General features: G+C 44.3%; 1 protein-coding gene across 4 annotated transcripts; it reads left to right on the forward strand.

Moving 5' to 3' along the window:
• Positions 1–328: 328 nt before the first annotated feature.
• Positions 329–21,695, forward strand: MKRN1 (makorin ring finger protein 1). Of its 4 annotated transcripts, none has more exons than XM_054505175.2 (8): positions 329–689; positions 8,982–9,110; positions 15,193–15,422; positions 15,852–16,078; positions 19,118–19,332; positions 20,103–20,213; positions 20,774–20,912; positions 21,203–21,695. In XM_054505175.2, exons 1-8 carry the CDS (start codon positions 505–507, stop codon positions 21,476–21,478), a joined length of 1,512 nt encoding a protein of 503 aa, XP_054361150.1. In that variant the 5' UTR covers positions 329–504; the 3' UTR covers positions 21,479–21,695. The 4 variants fall into 4 exon arrangements, with proteins under 4 accessions (XP_054361150.1, XP_045720137.1, XP_054361151.1 ...); XM_045864181.3 differs by having other exon boundaries at positions 330–689; positions 21,266–21,695; XM_054505176.2 differs by lacking the exon at positions 329–689 and adding an exon at positions 815–954.
• The last annotated feature ends 210 nt before the right edge of the window (positions 21,696–21,905 follow it).

Here is a 21,905-nt window from a genome sequence, read left to right on the forward strand (position 1 = left end):
GTATCCCCGGTTCCCTCTGCTGACCGGGTCAGTTGGTAGAGTCAGTAAATGGGAAAGTCCACCCCAGGTCCTCAATTCCCGCCCTCCACTGTATCAGCCTCTGCTAGCAGGTATTCCTCTGGGTTAGCACTCTTGAAATGAGGACTTTATATTATAAAGTTCCCTAGATGTGCCGCCCAGTGTGTGTGTCGGGGGGCGGGGGGAGCAGTGAGGGTGGGCCCAGCTCGCGGGGCCCCGCCCCTGCCCCGCCCCCGCAGGCGGGGCTGTCTCATCCGCCAATCAGGACGCTGGGCGCCGGGGTCGAGGGGCGGGCCGCGGGCGCTGCGGCTCCAGCCCGCAGTCCGAGCGGCTAGAGCGCTCGGAGACCCTACGCGAAGCCAAGAGGAGCGAGCCGGCGCCCCAGTCTCCTTCCCCTCCCCTCGCCTCGCCGCCTTCTCCCGCAGCCGGACCGGAACTATGTGATCCCGGAAGTTCCGGTGCTATTGCTGTGTGGGATAAACAGTAATGGCGGAGGCTGCAGCTCCCGGAACAACAGCCACAACATCAGGAGCAGGAGCGGCAGCGGCGGCGGTGGCAGCGGCCTCCCCCACCCCTATCCCCACAGTCACCTCCCCGTCCTCGGGGGCGGGGGGAGGGGGAGGCGGCAGCGACGGCAGCGGCGGCGGCTGGACTAAACAGGTCACCTGCAGGTGAGACGCTGCTGCGCAGCCGGGCGCCGGCGCGGGGAGGGGGCCGAGGCCGCGGAGAGGGCGCAGAGGAAGGGGCGGGCGGGCTGCCGGGGGCGGGCGGAGGAGGGAGGAGAGCGGCGTTTGGCCGCCGCGGCTTCCCCGCCCGCGCTGCGTCAACCCCCGCCGGCCGCCGCGGTGCCGGGCGCGCGCGGCTCTGCTGCGGGGCCGCCGCACCGCCCGCCGCCCTCCCCGCGCTGGCGGAGCGGCGCGCCGCGTAGAGAGAAAGGTGGGCAGACTCGTCCTCCTTTTTGTCGCGGGATCTGCAGCCCCTGCGTGCAGCTCCGCAGGTTCGAAAGGAAGGAAGGGTGCGTGTTGTAGCCTGCAGCCGGCCTCCCTGCAGGCCTGCGGGGCTGGGGAGCGCGGCCGCGGGCCCGGACGAGGCGGCCTGGCCGCCTGGCCTCGGCACCGTGTCATCCGTTGGTAACGTCTGCTCGCGTCTCCCCGCCCCCGCCCCACCCGAGAAGTAGCTTTTGTTATTTCTTCTTTGTATGTTTATCGAGGTTGGCGGTTCTGAGCTTTGTCTTAGAACCGAGTGCCGGCTGAGGTCGTCTCCTCCGCCTTAAATTACACACGAGCTGTCCATTCCCCTCCCGCGGTGAAAATGTTCTCTTGAAATAACACGCATTTTACTTCTGAAGGAGAGCGGCTTTGTTTGGGTTTGGTATGTCCGATAGATGCAAGTATTTGAAAAATTAGTGGATGGCGGTAATAGGTACGTGTGTACGCGTGTAAAAATTGATCGAGCTGTACATACAGGATGAGTGCATTTAATTGAACGTTACCTTGGATTCTTTTAGAAGTGATCATTAGCGACTGGAAGCGTTTTTCTAGCAGTTGAAAAAATGCAACTGGAATGCCGGTTTTCACCCGGGGGTGGGATAATAATTTCCATGCAATACGTAAGGATTCTTAGTATACAGAACTCACTGTCCTGGTGTTAACAGTGATACTAAATGGCGTTCTCTGTTTTTATATACATGTAAGGCATGAATAATAAACTTGAGCTTATTTTCAGTAGCGGGATGAAGAAGCATAAAAGCTCTTTTAGGTCGCTTCTCTTTACCAGTCGTTGTAGATCGTAAGAATGGAATCAAGTGCAGTATCTTGAATGAGAATTTCAAAATTCTTGTTCATGAAACAGTTATGAAGTCCCTATTTACAATTTCTTTTTTCTACAGTGCTGCAGTTGATTTATATGTGCTAGTTGGATCTTTAAAAAAAGAACTAGTGTAACCTTTATATACCTGAGTTTTTAGCCCTTCACTCGGCAGTGCCAATCTACTTCTATATACTGAAAATAATGTTGCTTGAATATGAGTTCTTAACAGGAACTCCATACAAAGCCTTGATTTTAACCTATCATTTCCAATCTCAATATAGTCTAGCTTTTAACACCCATCACCAACCTGGTATTACCATAGTTATCTCATTTTTTATCTTGGCAGCTGTAACTTGAACCCAACTTTACAGCAGTGCCCAGAATTCATTGTCACTTTTACACTTTCTTCTCTGTTGGACACTTGGCTCTGTTCTTACTTCCCTTTTCTAGTTCCTCAGCAGTATATAACCAGAATTCAGAATAGCTTACTAAATAGGCCAGATAAAAGGCCAGAAAAATAAGCTGAAAACCCAGACTAAGCATTCCTCTTTGCTTGACTTCAGGATCTTTGAGTTAAATGCAATATTGTAGATTGTTCCTGGACTGGTGGGAATTCATTGCCCATGAACCAATAGATTTTATATATGTATTTTAAAAAATTTACATAGCTCAGTAATCTAATATTTTGGAAAGGCATTATGTAAAAGATAACATGCTTAGATGTACTAGTTTTTTCTTAAGTTTTAATTTTTAAAAAGTACGGGCTAGTATTTAATTTTTAAAAAGTACGGGCTAGTATATCTTTGATTTTAATATTTGACATTTTTCAGTTCTAGGTATGAACATCTATTTTAAAATTCTCTTTGGATAGTGAATATGAGATCTTCATTTATTGTGGACCTTGAGCTTTCTTGAGCAGGGGCCCTATTTTGTTTATCCTTATGTGTACTTAAGTATCTTTTGGGGACTACCTCATTCAGTTATTCATTAAATAAGTATTAGTGCCTACAACAAGAGACGATGCCCTAGATGTTAAAGGGAATGCAAAAATGTATTTTCATTGTGTTGCTAAATCTCCCTAGAGGAGAATTAAGCTAAGTGATACACTTCAGTGTTTCTGCTTATTTCTTTCCATCTAGCAGTTAAGGCTATTTACTTAGGGGGCGCCTGGGTGGCTCAGTCCTTAAGCGTCTGCCTTCGGCTCAGGTCATGATCCCAGGGTCCTGGGATCGAGCCCCACATCAGGCTCTCTGCTCTGCGGGAAGCCTGCATCTCTCTCTCCCACTCCCCCTGCTTGTGTTCCTGCTCTAGGTCTCTCTCTGTCAAATACAATCTTTAAAAAAAAGGCTATTTACTTAGGTCATAATCCTCCAAGTAGTAATTTGGAGGACAGATTTTTTAAATCGCTCAATTTTCGTACTGGTTACTATTTATATTTCTCAAAATTCTACCTCATTGTGTTTGATGTCTGCAGCTTAAGAAAAACTTATACCTTCCCAGGGAACTGTATAATGCTGCCCCCACCAGGCCATTTTTCATATTTTTTTATTGGAGGAATATTATGAAATATGCTATTGCTTTTAGCTTCTTCGAGAGTATAGGGTTAAAATACTTAAAAGTCATAACTTGCAAGCTATAATTTTGGATTTAGACACTGCTTTATGAGAGTTCTACAGTGGTAGATGACTGTTCTGGCATTTGAAATAATATCCCAAAACCAAGTGTGTTCATTTTGATTTTTAAAAATAAAGGAAATTATTCCAGAAATTCTCTATCCATAGTGAAGTTTATTACTTGGAAACTATCTAGCATATAGGCTTTTTTGAAGGGGTGGCATTGAAAAAGTTACCAGCCCATTCATTAAGAATTAATTTGCTACTGACATTTGCCATGTCACTTAACAGTTTTTATTAAATAGGTAACTATTATTTGTATAAGTATTGTAAGAGATAAAAAGCAGAGTAAACCATGGTCCTCAGCCACCAGGAATTTGCAGTCTAGTCTGAAAAATAGTACATGCACTCCTCAGATTAAGTATCAGTTAAAAAATGCTATAGCTGATGAAGTGGTAAATGCTGAATTAGGTAGCATTCTGTAATTTCTTCTGTCAACCCACAGGCAGGTTGTTATGATGCCTAGAGGTACTTTGAGGGTATTGTTCGGGTCTGTTGTACCCCAGAAGCTACTGTTAGGGTGTTTTGTAATGTATTTTGGCAAACGTTCTTAGGTTTCCAAGAGGTACAGCAGTAGGGAGATTGCTAGGCGATTATATTTGTCTTAACTGGACACTGTCTGGAGTGACAATTGCAGTGAGAGCACGAGCCAGAGGAAGGGTCAGAGGTCATGAGGGTCAGAGGTCATCTCGGTGGAGGGATGGACCCCATACCCATCCAAGCTCAGTGGGGAGTCTGCCTTGAGATTCTCTCCCTCTCCCTCTGCGCTCCCCCCATCCTTCTCTCTAAAATAAAAACATTTTAAAAAGTCCTATGGCCCAGCCTTTTCTCCAAAGGAAGCTTTAGTCTGGGCAATGGCATCAAGATTTGGATGGTGGCTTGGTGGTGGCATTTAAAAAATAAAACTTCGAGGGGCGCCTGGGTGGCTCAGTCAGGTCATGGCCCCAGGGTCCTGGGATTGAGCCCCTCATTGGGCTCCCCGCTCTGCGGGAAACCTGCTTATCCCTCTCCCACTCCCCCTGCTTGTGTTTCCTCTCTTCGCTGTGTGTGTCTCTCTGTCAAGTAAATAAATAAAATCTTTAAAAAATAAAAAACGGGCGCCTGGGTGGCTCAGTCGTTAAGCGCCTGCCTTCTGCTCAGGTCATGATCCCGGGGTCCTGGGATCGAGCCCCGCATCGGGCTCCCTGCGCGGCGGGAGGCCTGCTTCTCCCTCTCCCACTCCCCCTGCTTGTGTTCCCTCTCTCACTGTGTCTCTCTCTGTCAAATAAATAAATAAATAAATAAATAAAATCTTTAAAAAAAAATAAAAAAAATAAAAAACAAAAAAACAAAACTTTGGTTTCATTTTGGGGAGAAATTTCTTGGGAGAGGTTTGCCTTTTTTTCTACTTTCTGATACGCGTAACACTTTTCACAATCATAATCTCTTAGAGATGGGTTGGTGAGGAGGGATTTCACTGTGAGAATTGTATTTAATTCTGGAAATACCAATAGTGTTCATATCACTGAGGGACAAAAGGCCAGAAAAATAAGCTGAAAACCCAGACCATACATACCAAACAACCATTTATGTTTAGTATTTGGCAGTAACTAATTAGGGCTTGTGTTCTAGCATTTTTGTTGATTCTGAAGTATCGGGTGATTTTGTGTCTGCTTGAATTCCTTCTGTGTTGGTAGTTCTGGACATCAGGAACATAATGTCATTGTTGGGTAATTCTTCTCCGGCTTCATGTTGAACCAGCTAGATACATGATGTATCTTTCTGCATATGAAAAGTTTCTTTGTATTTTGGCTATATTACTACAGTTACCTAAAATCTTGTAGCATGACATACAGGTGTCTTGCCTTAATCGTTTGCCTTACTCTTACTTTTATTTTTATTTTTTTTTTTTTAAGATTTTATTTGACAGACCCAGCGAGACAGGGAACACAAGCAGGTGGAGTGGGAGAGGAAGAAGCAGGCTTCCTGCCGAGCAGGGAGCCTGATGCAGGGCTCGATCCCAGGACCCTGGGATCATGACCTGAGCTGAAGGCAGACGCTTAACGACTGCGTCACGCAGGCACCCCCTGCCTTACTCTTAAACTTGATTTGTTCTGTGTACCTCCTCTGCCAGGCTGGTCATAAACCAATATAGTGAAGAAATGTAGTCTGGCAGGGCAGAGTAAAGATGTGGAAGGACAGATCTGAATGAACATGCGTAGCACAGACTATGCAGATACTGACTTAAATTCTTATATCTAAAAGATTGCTGAAACCTGCTGAAAGTCACATAGCTTCTCATTGACAAAGCTGGAATTTAAGTCTCCCCAGTTTTTTGTTGAAGATTTTGTCAGAATGCACAAGCAGGGGGAGCAGGAGAAGGAGGCTCCCCACTGAGCAGGGAGCCCTGTGTGGGACTCAATCCCAGGACGCCGGGATCATGACCTGAGCCGAAGGCAGATGCTTAGTGACTGAGCCACCAAGGCGCCCCTCCATATCTGTATCTGACTTAAAATGATCCCAAAGAAGCACTGAAGGTATAGACACCTTCTTGTGTTTAAACAGGAACAGTTCTCACTGGGCATGAGACTGTAAACTATGGGTTTGAGCACTGCTACTGTTTCAAGAGGATAACCTATTGCCAACTGGATACTTTTTTTTTCTTTAAAGATTATCCTTATTTACTTGAGTGTGAGAAAGCACAGGGTGAGGGGCAGAGGGAGAAGCAGACTCCCCATTGTGCAGGGAGCTGGAAAGGGGGCTCAATCCTGGGTCTCAGGGATCATGTCCTGAGCCGAAGGCAGACACCTTAACCGAGTCACCCAGGTACCCCTGGATACTTTTCTATGTACTTTGAAGCAATATTTTACTGCTGTGGTGATTACAATGCAATTTTTTTAAAGATTTTATTTGACGGGAGAGACAGCGAGAGAGGGAACCACAAGCACGGGGAGTGAGAGAGGGAGAAGGAGCCTTCCCGCCGAGCAGGGAGCCTGATGCGGGGCTCATTCCCAGGACCCTGGGATCGTGACCTGAGCCGAAAGCGGATGCTTAACGACTGAGCCACCCAGGCTCCCCTACAATGTAATTCTCATTGGCTTGTATAGTTAGGGGGTGTCTGATGTTTTCATTTATGCAGTCAAATGAGGTTTTTTTTTTTAAGACCTAGAAAGAGCACAAGCAGGGGGAGGAGCAGAGGGAGAGGGACAAGTAGACTCCCCATTGAGTGGGGAGCCCATTGCAGGGCTTGATCCCAGGATCAGACCTGAGCAAGTGAGACGCTTAAGCGACGAGCCACCCAGGCTCCCCCAAAATTACCTATTGAAAAACAGGTGGTTTAACTCAAAGTTGCCTGAGTTACATTATGGTAAACTTAAAATAACTGTTGAAATTAGGTCAACTATAGTTAAATTATCACTTCCTAGTATATTCTTAGATTTTGTTAACAGACTACAACTCCAGGGCACTTTAGGATATTGGTCATTTTAATTATTTCCACCAACATGTTAGTCTTTTAAAGTGATGTACTGTCATGCAGAAGTTTTCCCTTACAGGTACTCTTTGAATAGAACCTTTCACATTTCAGTTTTGGGCAGCTGCCTTCCAGTTTCCTTAGGTAAATACGGATATTTTGTACATACTCAGAGATAAGTGGGCAAGTGGAGTATACACTCATTCTAGATAACTGTGACACTCTTGGATATAGTGATGTTGTCAGCCACACTAAGGAAATACGTACTTTTTCCTTCTGTGCCTGTTTGGGGAGTTGTGGCCTGCCAAAAATAAACCTTCATTGCTCTCTCTGCTCAAGAGACCGATACCAATAAAGGAGCAAAGAAAAAAAAAATACTTGGGGTGCCCTGCCTGGCTGGCTCAGTCACTACTAGAGCATGTGGTTCTTGATCTCTGGTTGTGGGTTCAAGCCCCACGTTGGACGTAGAATTTACTTTAAAAAAAAAAATGGGGCAGGGGGGGAGAAAAGAACCCTGACAGAAGTCAGTGATGGGAAGATGGAGGATGGTGGTGGTGGTTCTGCTTTACGTGATCAAAAAATGACTATCACTTCTAACCTAGAGAACTGTAGATGCTGCTTGCTCTACTCATCCCCCTCCATCCCCACTTTCTGATTTTAGTAGGTATGAGGTATTTATTTCTAGCAAATTCCCAGATGATGCTGATGGTGCTATTCCAGGTCCTACTAAGGCATACTCTGATACTTGGTGTTAAGGAAACTGCAGAAACTGCTAGTTAGGTACACATGTAATACTTTAAGGCTGAGGAGCAATAATCTGCTAACCAAAGAACATAAGGTGATTTCTCTTGGCCTCTGTGTGTGCAGCAAATTTGGTTATATTTTCACATGTGGATTTTACATGAAGTTACAAGCAGATTCCATGCCCAGTTTGGAGTCCAGCGTGGGGCTTGCACTCAGAACCCTGAGATGGAGACCTAAGCTGAGATCGAGTTGCTTAAGCAGCTGAGCCATTCAGGTACCCTTCACGTGGCTTTTCAAGCATTAAAATGGTTTCTTTTTTAAGATTTTATTTAGGGGTACCTGAGTGGCTCAGACAGTTAAGCGTCTGCCTTTGGTTCAGGTCAGGGAGGCTGCTTCTCCCTCTCCTACTCTCCCCACTTGTTCCCTCTGTGTCTCTGTCAAGTAATCTTTAAAAAAATTTTTTATTGGGGATCCTGGGTGGCTCAGTTGTTAAGCATCCCCCTTCGGCTCAGGTCATGATCCCAGGGTCCTGGGATCGAGCCCCGCATTGGGCTCCCTGCTCTGTCGGGAAGCCTGCTTCTCGACATGTCCCACTCCCCCTGCTTGTGTTCCCCCTCTCTGTGTCTGTCAGATGAATAAATAAAATCTTTTTAAAACCTTTGAGGGAGCACTATATAGAGAGCACAAGAGAGCGCAAGCAAGAATCGGGGGCAGAGGCAGAGGGAGAAGCAGGCTCCCTGCAAAACAGGGAGCACAACGCGGGGTCCAATCCCAGGACCCTGAGATCATGATGACATGAGCCGATAAGGCAGACCCTTAACTGACTGAGCCACCCAGGCACCCCTAAAATGGTTTCATGAAGTAGTGAAACATAGAGTAGTCTGACCCATTCTGGTCTACATTGTTTCTTGCTTTATCTTTTTTACAGGTAGAGCTGCCATTATAGCTAAAGTTACTACCTCCCTAGGACTGTGAAATGAGAACTGTGGTCAAACTGCAGAGACCAGATTAATGAGCACCTCAGAGTTGAAATTTAAATTGGTGCACATATGTATAGGTAGTCTTCGTGTGGTACCATAACGGATAATCTCCTCATACGGTCTTATTTCTGCTTGCTGTTGTGTTCATTTCACATGTTTGTGTAGAATAGGATATATTGGGTATATTACCATACAGCACTAGGATATCACTACTATATGGAACTCTCTAGTGTGTTACTGGTGGTGTCCATTGGTCATGAATTCTCTTAGGACTACCTTGAACTTTGTGGTTCGTTCTTCTCACAGGTATTTCATGCACGGCGTTTGTAAGGAAGGAGATAACTGCCGCTACTCCCATGACCTCTCTGACAGTCCTTACGGTGTAGTGTGCAAGTATTTTCAGCGAGGATACTGCATTTACGGAGACCGCTGCAGGTAAGACTTGTTTCAGAACACACAGATCAGTTTTGCTGAGAGGTTGAGAAAAAGTGAGTAAAATACATAATGCCAATAGCTTTATAAATAGATAAATGCTTTGAAAAGTATTCCTTAGTGTTAGTACACTTTAAATCTCTTAACTTGGAGGGCATGTATTAATACATTTTTTTCAAAAAAAATGAGTTTGTAATGTAGTAATTCCTGAGGAGCTCCTTCTGCAAACCTAGGGATAAGGTGTGGAGAAAGTATTTGTATATCGTATTTCCTTTTTAAGACTATAAGTGATGTGCATATCTCTTAATAATGAATTAGGAGAGAAAATGGCATCGTAGGCATTTGGAATAGTGTTACTACTTAACGAGAGCTTATCATTGCTTATCATTCAGTGTCAACTTTCCTGAAACCCTTCAGCTTGCAAAACTAATCTAAGCTTAGATTTAGAGGGAATACTCAGGAATGTGTCTAGTAACCATCAGAATGTTAAGAACCAAGAGGGATTCATTCTTTAATCTCTTATCATTATTAATTGAATTGGTACCATAATCCTGTTACATTGCGATTCAGCAGCAGTGGCTTGTGCTTAGAAATAGGTGGAGGTTGGGCGCCTGGGTGGCTCAGGTCATGATCCTGGAGTCCTGGGATCGAGTCCCGCATTGGGCTCCCTGCTCAGCAGGAAGTCTGCTTCTCCCTCTGACCCTCCCAACCCTCCCCCCTCTCATGTGCTCTCTCTGTCTCGCTCTCTCAAATAAATAAAATCTAAAAAAAAAGAAATAGGTGGAGGTTTTATTAATCTTCCCAAGTTAGAAAAGATGTTTTAGTTACCTGTTGATTGGAGTGGCCTGGGTGGCTCAGTCGGGTAAGTAGCTGCCTTGATTAGGTCATGATCCCAGGGTCCTGGGATCGAGCCCCTCATTGGGCTCTCTGCTCAGCGGGGAGCCTGCTGCTTCCTCCTCTGTCTGTCCTTCCCCCTGCTTGTTCTCTTTCTGTCAAATAAATAAAACCAATAAAAAATAGTTACCTGTTGATGTTGAACAAATTACCCTGAGATTTAGCAGCTTAGAAATGATAAACATCTCCCAGTTTCTGGGGGTCTCACTTGGGTGGTCTAGCTGTGAGATTGTAGAGACTGCCGTCAGGAATTTGGGCAGGGCCGCCATTATCTGACCTCTGCCCGGGGGCTTGGAGGATCACTTCTAAGATGCCGAGAGACCTTAGTTTTTTACCAGCTGGACCTCTCCTTAGGGCTGCTTTAGTGTCCTACTTGGTTGCTATCTTTCCCCAGAGCAAGTGATTCAAGAGAGCCAGCAAGGACACATCCACAATGCCTTTTATGTCCTAGTCTCAGAAGTCCTGCACTCACTTCCGCTATACTCTGCATTACAAGCAAGTCACTAAATCCAGCCCATGTTGAAGTGTTCAAGGGGAGAGAGATTGGGCCCACCTTTTGAAGGGTGGCGTGTCAAAGAATTCTTCTGGACATACTTTAACCATAAACCATCATATTAGGTAAGACATTTGGGGAATGTCAGCCCGTTTTAGCATTCTACTACGATCATATGCTTAGAATTCAAAAGGCTAGGAAATTATTGATGGGTGGGATATTAATGTGCAGTTATCCCACATTTTACTAGGAAATCTAGTAAGGATAGAGAAAAATAGATTTTTTTTCATGTGACTGTAAGAGCTCAGAAATGGAAACTCTGATACCTGAGTCCTTTTGCTCTCTGCTAATTTTTTTTCATTGCAGTATTACTGGAAAGGGGAAAAATGGACCCCCCCCCAAACCCAAACCGCCAGGCTTATTGTCACAGTATGAAAGGGGGGGGGTTGGTAGAACTCCATCCTACTAATATATAAAGGAGTGATTCTTTGTAGTAGGATGGTCTCTGCAGGTTTTCTAGGCCAGCTTAATTGTAGGGGAGCCTGATTGCCTAAACAATCAGCCGAGAGTCTTGTACACTCCGTCCTGGGAGAGAAGAAACAAATGTCAGGAGTGGGAGGGGAAACTAGGGTGTCCAGCAGAGAGAAGTGGAGAGTATGCCGTGTGATAGGAGGAGGGAAAGTACAGCTGGTAAACAGATCAGCTGTTGCTTCAGAAGAGGGACTCATCAGATTGGACCATATAGGTGGGGAGAGTGAAAAAAAGGTTAAATTGAAGAAATCGAAGCTAAGGCTGAGGCTGTATGTGTTAATCAGCTTATTTTTCAGGTAACTTCCCCAGCCCTAAATGGCATTTAGGCATTTCATATTCTCCTTGGGAATAAGTATGGAAGCCCATCCTCAATCTAACCCTGTAATCAGTCGACTTCCTTGTGGGAGACTGAGGGATGGAGGTCGAGGCCAGGGAGTGAGGTGGGTGCACTGTTTTGGCGACGCCCTGACCTGGAGGCAGTTTCAAGTCACCTGATGACTGGCTTTTTTCTTTAAAGATGCAGCTCCCTCTTTGGCCAGTGATCTGATTTGAGCTAGGTTTAGAGCTCTCAGGGTGAAGTGAAAGGAATTAGGGAAACCTATTACTAGTTGGCCTGAAAGAAGCTTCTGTGGCAATTGGGACAGACTGGCTGGAAGATTTACACCTACTTTTCACTCTTTCTGCATAGGGATCTTTTTACACAAATTGGCCAGTGCCCAGGGATTTCAAATATTGAATGCCTCATAGAGGTAATAGTTTATGATGAAAGACAATGTCCTAATGCCAGCAGTTCACAAATGTTACTGTGTCCCTGCGTCATGAAGGTGGCACTGTTAACTTAAGCCAGTTCTTGATTACTCAGAAGTGTTGTACACATTGCACGACCTCTCAACATCCTTTGCCCCCACTTAATGCCATAAGAACTCCCTCATTGTTGATGAACACCCAGTGGAGAAAGAGGGAGTATTGCCTTGGTTGAAAACCAAATATTGTTTCTTAACACTTTGCTATGGTAGATTTTGTTTCCTTTGGAGGGCTCTTTCCCTCTGGACCCACTGAGTACCGCAAATTAACGTGTTTAAGATTTATTTATTTGAAAGAGAGCACGCAAGCGGGGAGAGGGGCAGAGGGAGGAGAGACACAGACATGATTCCCAGGAGATCCTAGGAACCCTGAGACCATGACCTGAGCTGAAACCAAGAGTCAGACGCTAAACCTACTGAGCTACCCCCGTGCCCCCTAAGTTAAAATTTTAAAGACAGATACCAGACCTTGGAATGATTGGGGGTAGGAAGTAGCCAACCAGAGGGGAAAGCATCTATCTTAATCTTGCTTAAAGATGGAAGAAAAATTTCAGTTTCCTTACATAGAAATTAATACTATACCAGAGTATTTGCAAAGATGTGAAAGAAAAGCCCAATGATTGTTTCAGTGTTGTCTCAGTATTGTTTCTTAACACTTTGATTAAAAGGATCACGGATTCTGTGATAGGTCTTTAATCTTAAGGAATTAATTTAATAATCATTACAAACACAATCATGGACTCTGAATCCAGTAGGTGTTAGTCCTCTTAAGTAGGAATTGGCAGGCTTCGTTTGTACAGGGCCAGATAATAAATGTATTTTGGCTTTGGAGGCCATACTGTTCTCAGGGCAATAGCAGCCGTAGATTATACATAAGCGAATGAATGTGGTGTGTTCCCACGAAACTTACTGAGACGCTGAAATTTGAGTACATTTTTCAACCATTTAAAAATATCAAAACCAAGAATACAAGTCCGTTGCTGTCTCCTGAATTATACAGTTAAAATTGCCCACATAAATGGCCTGTGGCCTGTAAAAGAAGTTATTTGTCAATGGGGAGCCTGGCTGGCTTGCTCAGTATCAAAACCATTTTTAGCTCTGGGCTCGGCCTGAGGGTCATAGGCTGGATTGATCCCTGTTCTTAAGGTCCATGCTTCAGTGAACCATATTTCTTAGTAAGCACCTTTTGGTTGTTTGTTTTTTTACTTTTATATTTGAGAGAGAGCACACACAAGTTGACAGAGTGGCAGGGAGAGGGAGAAGGCTCCCTGCTGAGTGGAGAGCCTGATGCAGGGCTCAGTCCCAGGAACCTGGGATCATGATGACTGAGCCACCCAGGTGCCCTTAGTAAGCACCTTTCAAAATGCGTCTTGCATCTTTCTTGCTTTATTAGGTTTTTTTTTTTTCTTATTTGGACTTTCTTTCCTAGTACCTATGGACAAATCTTCACTTCAGAATCATTTTTATAGATCTATTCTGCAGTAAAGGATTAATTTTGGCTAAATAGGCAGATTTGATTTTAAAAGTTAATACTCATTTTTTTTCTTAGGAAGCACAAACGAGGGAACAGGAGGCAGAGGGAGAAGCAGGCTCCCTGCTGAGCAAGGAGCAGAAGTCAGATGCAGGCAGATGCTTAACCGACTCAGCCACCCAAGCATCCCTAAAAGTTAATACTCAATAGATTATCATTTGTATTCAAGGACCCGGCTTTATTCACTAAATTTAACCCCTCAGTAGTTTTTTTTTTTCTTTTTTAAAGATTTATTTATTTTGAGAGCAAGCCTTGGGGGTCAGGGAGAGGGAGAGAAGAATCAGGCTCCACACCCAGCCTGGAGCCCAAGGTGGGGCTGTCTCACGACCCCCAAGATCATTACTTCATTTAACTGACTGAGACACCTAGGCGCCCCAGATGATACGGTCCTTAATGCATGGCATGTGTTTATTAGTAGATGTTGCTCAAAAAATTGAACTGTTTGGGTGCCCAGGTGGCTTAGTTGAGTCGGTTAAGTGTTTGTCTTTGGCTCAGGTCCAGCGGGGAGTCTTCTTCTCCCTCTCCTTTGTCCCTCCCCACTGCTCATGCTCTCTCTCCAGTAAAATCTATTAAAAAATGCTGTCTAATATGGTAACTATGAGCTACCTGTGCTACTTGAATACTTGAAAATATGGCTAGTGCTGGGACCAACAAACTGGTTGTACATTGAAGTATAAAGAGCTGTGTGGCCATTGGTTCCTGTCATACAGAGCAGCTTAGAGTCACATTAGAACACTACTTGACAATTTTTTGACAATGAAGTGAGGTGTGGTGCAGGTGCATACTCCCAGTGGTTTCTGCTCTCAGCTTGGAGGATTTAGGATTCCAGTCTGGAATAAAACACATCGGGTTTTATAGCTGACAGCAGGTACTTGGAAGGAAGGCAAGGGAAAGTAGGTTCCCTAAAGCTTAAGAGTGGGAATATGAAGGTTTGAGATGATAGAATACAATGGTAAATACAAGCAAATGTTCACAGTAAGCTAAGGGATGGTGTGTATGTAGTTAGCCTTTATGTTTATTTTAGATGGAAATACACACACCAGTAACACAGGTGGCCCATGGTTAGGATGGCCCAATTAGTTTGCAAGACCTGCTAGATAACGTGTACTGTGAGTTATGCCAATTCAGACTTACTACGTATCATTAATTTATTGTGTCTGAATGTCTCAATTGTGGGGATTTTGTTGGGCTGGAAGTTGGTTCTTGAAGGGAATAGTTGATGTGTTTTAATAATTTACAAATGAAAAGGAATGAAAAGGTATAGAGTAAAAATTTGAAAAGTTATCAGGTCAATGACTCAATGTAGGAAAAGAATACATGTTGTATATTTATTATTAAGTAAGTCTCCTGTTTAATATTGTGAACACTTTAACATACGTGGTAAAATATTCTATGTTTTCTACTTGAGTTTGAGGGTCCGCCTTGCTTTGATCAGTCTTCCGGTGCAGTCTCTTTAGCAGAGTTGCCATGGGAACCGTGAGACTCCAGATTCGAGTGGAGTTTGAGGGATGATAGATGGTCATCTGCAGGGGTGGGCAAACATGACCTCTAGGCCAAACCTGGTTGAAGGCTCTAAGTTTCCTGACCCCTGGTCTGTGACCTTGCTACTCAAAGAGTGCTTGGACCAGCAGTAATACCCTGTGCGGGCTTGATAGACATGCAGAATCATGGGCTCTGCCCCAGACTTAGATTCCAGATTTGCCTTTTAACAATTTCCTGGGTGATTCATAGGTAAGAGATTTTGAAAACAACCCAAGGACAGGATCAGGGAATTCATACCCTAATTGGGGCTGCTGGCTAGACAGTGACTGCTGACTTTGAATTTTTTTTTAGATATGAACATAGCAAGCCTTTGAAACAGGACGAAGTGACTGCTGCAGATCTAACTGCGAAATCATCCCTTGCTGCTTCCTCAAGTCTCTCATCAGGCATTGGACCAGTTGTTGAAATGAATACGGGCGAAGCCGAGTCAAGAAATTCAAACTTTGCAACTGTAGGAGCAGGTTCAGAAGACTGGGTGAATGCCATTGAGTTTGTTCCTGGGCAGCCCTACTGTGGCCGTAGTGAGTATTTTGAAGACTAAAAACAACTTAGGGTGCTAGGCCATAGCTCACCAGTTAGCAGGCTTTCGCAACCTTCCTGCTTCCACTCTTCACACTTAGCCTGAGTTAATACTCTAAATTGGATATAACCGATGGAGTGAAAGAAACTTTTTGAATCCCAGTGAATTTAGAATGTTTTGAAAAACCGAAGCATCTTTAATCAGTGCAATCGCACAAGAAGTACGTAGAAGTGGGGTTTTTTTTTTTTTTTTTTTAAACAAGCAGCATTAGAAAATTGATCTCTCGAGTGAAGGGATTAGTTAATAGATTTCGGAATTTAATTGAAGTTCTTCTCATGTGTTTTCTGTTCAGTTAGGTTCTCAGTTACCTTGGTTCATATTATCTGCTTTACCCATTTTGGACCTTTACTACCCTCTTAAATGTTTTCAGCTGCCCCTTCCTGCACTGAAGCATCCCCGCAGGGCTCAGTGACCAAGGAGGAATTGGAGAAAGAGCAAACGGCAGCAGAAACCAAGCAGCAGCTTTGTCCCTATGCTACGGTCGGAGAATGCCGGTACGGGGAGAACTGTGTGTATCTCCACGGCGACTCCTGCGACATGTGTGGGCTGCAGGTCCTCCATCCGACGGATGCTGCCCAGAGATCGCAGCATATAAAAGTAAGTCTTCAGGGAAGTAGTCCGTTAATGCATGCGAGATTTCTTCAAAGACGCACATCTCATTGGTATTTAATACATTAACATGCTTGTGCAGCCATTACCACAGTTCCCCTGAAAAACTTCATGCCCCTTAGCTCCATTACTGTTTGTTCTGCCCTTCCCTGCAGTTCCCTGGCAACAACTAATCTACTAATGGCTGGACTGGCCTGTTGTGGAGATCACATATGAATGGAATCCTATGTAGCCTTTGTGACTGTCTTAAACATTAGCATAATGTTTTCAAGGTTTATTTGTGTTGTGGTGTGTATCAGCACTTCATTCCTTTTTCTGGCTGAATAATAATGCACTGTATAGCTATACCACATTTTGTTTTTCCGTTTCGTCAGTTGAAGGACTTTAGGATTGTTTCACCCACTCGCTATTGGGAATAATGCCATGAGCATTCATATGTAAGTTTTTGTGGGCATGTTTTAAGTTACCTTAGAGAGTAGAGTTGCTGGGTCATCTGGTAACTTGATGCTTAACACTTTGAGCAATGCCAGACTTTTTGCACAGTGAGTACACCATTTTACATTCCCAATCACGGTGGATGAGGATTTCAGACTACGGTTCTCGCAAGTGAGAATAGGAGCAGGAGAGAGAGGGCAGGCTCCCTGCTGAGCAACAAGGACCTGTATCATGACCTGAGCCGAAGACAGACCACTAACCCATTGAGCCACTCAGGCACCCCCCAGACTATGGTTTTTAAGCCCAATTGCAATGTAAGTTTTTTGTTGAAGACATTGTTTTACAAACTTTATATTTATTGGAGCAACAAATTCTGCTTCTAACCATTATCATATTTAAAAAAATTAATTGGTTGTTGGGTAAAGCCATAGTATAAGAGACATGATTGAATCCTACCTTCACGACATGCTGGCTGTGTGAATTGGGGCAAGTTAGGGTGCCTGGGTGGCTCAGTCGTTAAGCGTCTGCCTTCGGCTCAGGTCATGATCCCAGGGTCCTGGGATCGAGCCCCACATCGGGCTTCCTGCTCGGCGGGAAGCCTGCTTCTCCCTCTCCCACTCCCCGTGCTTGTGTTCCTTCTCTCGCTGTATCTCTCTCTGTCAAATAAATAAATAAAATCTTAAAAAAAAAAAAAAAAAAAAAAAAAAAAGAATTGGGGCAAGTTAAATCCTTGTCTTTCAGCTATATATTGGGTATTGGCAGCAGTGCTATTTGTTTCCTTCCCCCCCACCCCCCTTTTAGTAGTGTCTTTTAGGATTGTTTAAAAAGAACTTTCAGAAAATAAAAAATGTTATTAAAATACTATAGTTATGTGTAATTATGGGTGACTTTGCTTTTTTTCTATTCCTTAAAATTAATGTGTTCTAAATCTAAAAAGTATGTGTGTATATATATAATGTCCGTCAGCCTCACTTTTACGTAGACTTGATGCCCAGTGTCGGGCTTGAACCCACAATTACGAGATCAAGAGCTGCACACTTCACTGACTGAGCCAGTACGCCCCTCTTTTTACAGATTTGAGAGGGGGGGGGGGGAGAAAGGATCTTTTTTTTTTTTTTAAAGATTTTATTTATTTATTTGAGACAGAGAGAATGAGAGAGACATAGAGCACATGAGAGGGGGGAGGGTCAGAGGGAGAAGCAGACTTCCTGCCGAGCAGGGAGCCCGATGCGGGACTCGATCCCGGGACTCCAGGATCATGACCTGAGCCGAAGGCAGTCGCTTAACCAACTGAGCCACCCAGGCGCCCGGGAGAAAGGATCTTAAGCAGACTCCCTGCTAAGTGCAGTGTCAGACATGGTAACTCAATTTCAGAACCCTGAGACCAGAACCTCAGCCAAAACCCACCAAGCCACACAAGTGCCCACCTCTTTTTAAAAAGTTTAAGTAATCTCTATACCCAACATTGGGTTTAGACCCACAACCCCGAGATCAAGGGTTACATGATCTTCTGTGTGGGCAAGGTGCCCCCATAATTGTTAATAGCCCCAAAGTGGAAACAACCAAAATGTCCATCACCTGATGAATGGATAAATAGCGGTCTGTCCCTGTGATGGAATATTACTCAGCAATAAAAAGAAATAAAATACTGATACCTTCAGTATAGATAACTTTGGAAATGTGCTAAGTGAACAAAACCTGTCACAAAAGGACACACTTAATATGAAATGCCCTGAATAAGAACAGCCACAGATTAGTAGTTGACAGTGAAGTGGGGGAAGGGTCGGGTCGGTTTCCGGGGAAGTGATTTCCTTGCTGTGAGTATGGGGTGGTTCTTGGGGTAGTGAACACATTCCAGTACTGACTGGTTTGATGGTTGCATGACTTTGCATCTACAAAGACCATTTAATTGTATCCTTTAAATGAATGAATCCTATGGTATGTGAAGTATCTATCTCAAAGCTGTTTTTTAATTTTTATTTTACTTTATTTTTTTTGTTTTATTTATTCATGAGAGTCAGAGACAGAGAGAGAGAGGCAGAGGCAGAGGGAGAAGCAGGCTCCCCGCCTAGCAGGGAACCTGATGTGAGACTCGATCCCAGGACCCTGGGATCATGACCGGAGCTGCTTAACCATCTGAGCCACCTAGGCGCCCTCAAAGCTGTTTTTTTTAATGTGAAAATTAGGTGCTTAAGCACCTAATTGTCGCCTAATAAATGTTAGCTTCCTTCACCCTCACTTCATGACATGTAAATTAAGACCTTAATCTTAATTACATTTTCCATTTAGAAACCAGAAGATCAAGCTTAGAATGAAAAACTGTCTTAACATGGATTGTAACATGGAGGGTAGCGAAGATTGGGTGATACTTTTTTCCCCCCAGTTTCTGAAGTTGAGTTCTTAGTTTGACTCTAGTGATGGATGTAAATATGTAGAATGTGTCCACCTGTATTTGAACAAAGCCGCTTTTCGAGTCAGTTGGGGACATCTTTTCAGTTGACTATTATTTGAACTGAGTCATTAACTGTCAAGTTGAAGTCTTTTCATTATTCAGTGACTTGATTACACTTCTTCTCTCTCCACTTTTTCTAGTCTTGCATTGAGGCCCATGAGAAGGACATGGAGCTCTCATTTGCTGTCCAGCGCAGTAAGGACATGGTGTGTGGCATCTGCATGGAGGTGGTCTATGAAAAAGCCAACCCCAGCGAGCGCCGCTTTGGGATTCTCTCCAACTGCAACCACACTTACTGTCTCAAGTGTATTCGCAAGTGGAGGAGTGCTAAGCAATTTGAGAGCAAGATCATAAAGTGAGACTCCTCCCCAATCTTCGTTTGTGCTTTCTATTTTGGGGAAGAATTTAGTATCTTGTGCCAACTTTCAACCAGATGGACCGCATTTAAATGCATGCATTTTATCTTGAAACGGGGGTGTTCTAATTGGAATTTCTTCTTTGTATTTCAGCTAGCTTCTAGGTTAGTTGGTAGATCTTTTATTTGAATGAGGAAACCCTGTGTATCAGTTAGTAGAATCTTCGTGCTTTTTCTGAGGAGACTGTGTTTAATGGATTAGCCAGTTTAGGCTCAGTGAAGAAACTTACCTAGCTCTGAATGTATGTTTCCTGACGTTTTACATTTTCCACTTTCCTATTCATCCATTAAGCTAGCCAATAATCCACCATCCTTTAAAGATTGTTCTCATAACTGAACAAAAACTACATAATCTAAACAGAGCAAAGTTACAAGAAATAAATTTATTTAAATGAAAGAAAAAGGAGTCCGTGTGAAATGTCTTCTTTTGTTTTCTTTTTTCTGTTTTTGTTTTTCGTTTTTTGTTTTTTTTAAATGGAAGTTACTTTTTTTGAGTGAACTGGCTAGCCATTGAGTTGATTTAAGGAGTTTGTCTTGCCTCAAAAAGAAATGGTCAGTTGTGTGACAGTGTGTGGAACCCTTTCAGGAAATGCCCACTTGGCTTTCAGTTAAGTCTTTTAAGTATGGAGGTGACGCACCAGGGTGTGTCCTTGAGGAAGAGTGGGCCTGTCACGGGGGATGTGCATTGCAGCCTGTTCATTGTTTCCCAGGTCCTGCCCAGAATGCCGGATCACATCTAACTTTGTCATTCCAAGTGAGTACTGGGTGGAGGAGAAAGAAGAGAAGCAGAAACTCATTCAGAAATACAAGGAAGCAATGAGGTATGAGCACTGCAGCCTTTTCTCAGGCTAAGATCCCAACGTCGCTTGGGTTCACTTTGAAAAGAACAGTGCTGCATTATATACTCCTACCTCCTTCCTACCCTTTCTTTGCCTTCCCAGTACAGTTCCTTTTTGTCACCCCTGATAACACTTACCCGTTGTGTACCTTGCTATAACGCAGTCCTTGGGGTGCACGCCCAGGGACTGGGTTATAACGAAGTCTGCTCTGATAGCTGAAGCCCCGTGAGTGGGTTCCGGCCTCATTCTGAGTCCGTGTTACAGTTGTCCTGTGTGCTTGTGTGTGGGCTTCCTAGAAGATTTCTCTCTCTGCTGGATCTGCGGGACTGGAGCTGTTACGAACAGCACAGACTTGAACCAGAGTATCTTGCTGTAGTCAGTGCTTCATGCATTAGTACACACATGTTTTAGAACACACCTTGGGGAGGGCTGGAAGCAGACATGCTGGTTCTATCACTACCTGTTTAAAGAAATACCGGATGATAGTCAAATACAGACCTGAAATCCGCTGTGAATAAGGGTTGCGATATTTTCCTTTCCAGCAACAAGGCGTGCAGGTATTTTGATGAAGGACGTGGGAGCTGCCCATTTGGAGGGAACTGTTTTTACAAGCATGCGTACCCTGATGGCCGTAGAGAGGAGCCACAGAGACAGAAAGTGGGAACATCAAGCAGATACCGGGTAACTCTCGCTGTTTTTTTAAAGGAGGGGAAATACCACGCTATCAGTTGAGTCCCACACAGATTGGGGTAGGGGAAGGAGATTAACACTCAGGTCTGGGAGTGAGACTGGCAGATGAAAGAACGGCAACCTCAGGAAACTGGGAGGGATAGGTGAGGAAAAGCTAGCTCTTAAAGGTCTAGAGTAAGCGGTTTGCCTCAAGTAACCAGAGGGGAGGAATTGGTAAAGTCAACCCTAAATAAGAAGTCTGGTTCGTCATGCCCTCTGGTGTGCTGGATGTTTTGCCTTAGAAACAACAGAATAGAAGATGCTACTGGACAGTGCCATCCCTATCATGGCCTTGTTTCTTACAGGCCCAACGAAGGAACCACTTCTGGGAGCTCATTGAGGAAAGAGAGAACAGCAACCCCTTTGACAACGAAGAAGAGGAGGTTGTCACCTTTGAGCTGGGCGAGATGTTGCTTATGCTTTTGGCTGCAGGTGGGGACGACGACCTGACAGACTCTGAAGATGAGTGGGACTTGTTTCATGATGAGCTGGAAGATTTTTATGACTTGGATCTATAGCAGCTTGACGTGGCCGGTGAACTGGTCTGCTGAGCCTCAGACAGTAGCTGTGCCCTCTGGTGGTGTGGCAGTGCCCGAGCTTCTCTCCTAGGCAGGCCTATCAACTCCAGGTGCTGTCGTGATCCTCCTTACCCAGGGCCTGTCTCGATCCCTCACCTTGCCCCAAGGAGTGTGTTGTTTTCTGTTAAAAAAGTTACAAAAATAAACCTTAAAGCTAGTTTTTTTGTAACATGAATTTAACTGTCAGACAGTTAGCATAGGTATGTTGCGTCATCTGTTTTCCACCAGATTGACACCGTTCTAGGGTAGCGTTGATGGACTCTCCACACTTAGAGGATCCCAGGTTCAAGAACAGTATTTGCCCTGCTTTGGGGTACAAGAATAGACGGGATGGGTGACGGATCTGCACTGTGGCACGTAGCCTGCC

Source organism: Mirounga angustirostris, unplaced genomic scaffold, assembly GCF_029215605.1.
Source record: "Mirounga angustirostris isolate CCGP_5_RB_7025 unplaced genomic scaffold, mMirAng1.0.hap1 SCAF_12, whole genome shotgun sequence".
In the NCBI taxonomy this organism is placed as follows: domain Eukaryota; kingdom Metazoa; phylum Chordata; class Mammalia; order Carnivora; family Phocidae; genus Mirounga; species Mirounga angustirostris.

Bases quoted from the DNA above. Each gene is read 5' to 3' on its own strand.
- MKRN1 (XM_054505175.2), top strand. From the start codon at position 505: ATGGCGGAGGCTGCAGCTCCCGGAACAACAGCCACAACATCAGGAGCA. The intron at 15,423-15,851 runs GTGAGTATTTTG...AAATGTTTTCAG, and splicing joins GCAGCCCTACTGTGGCCGTA to CTGCCCCTTCCTGCACTGAA. The intron at 19,333-20,102 runs GTGAGACTCCTC...ATTGTTTCCCAG, and splicing joins TTTGAGAGCAAGATCATAAA to GTCCTGCCCAGAATGCCGGA.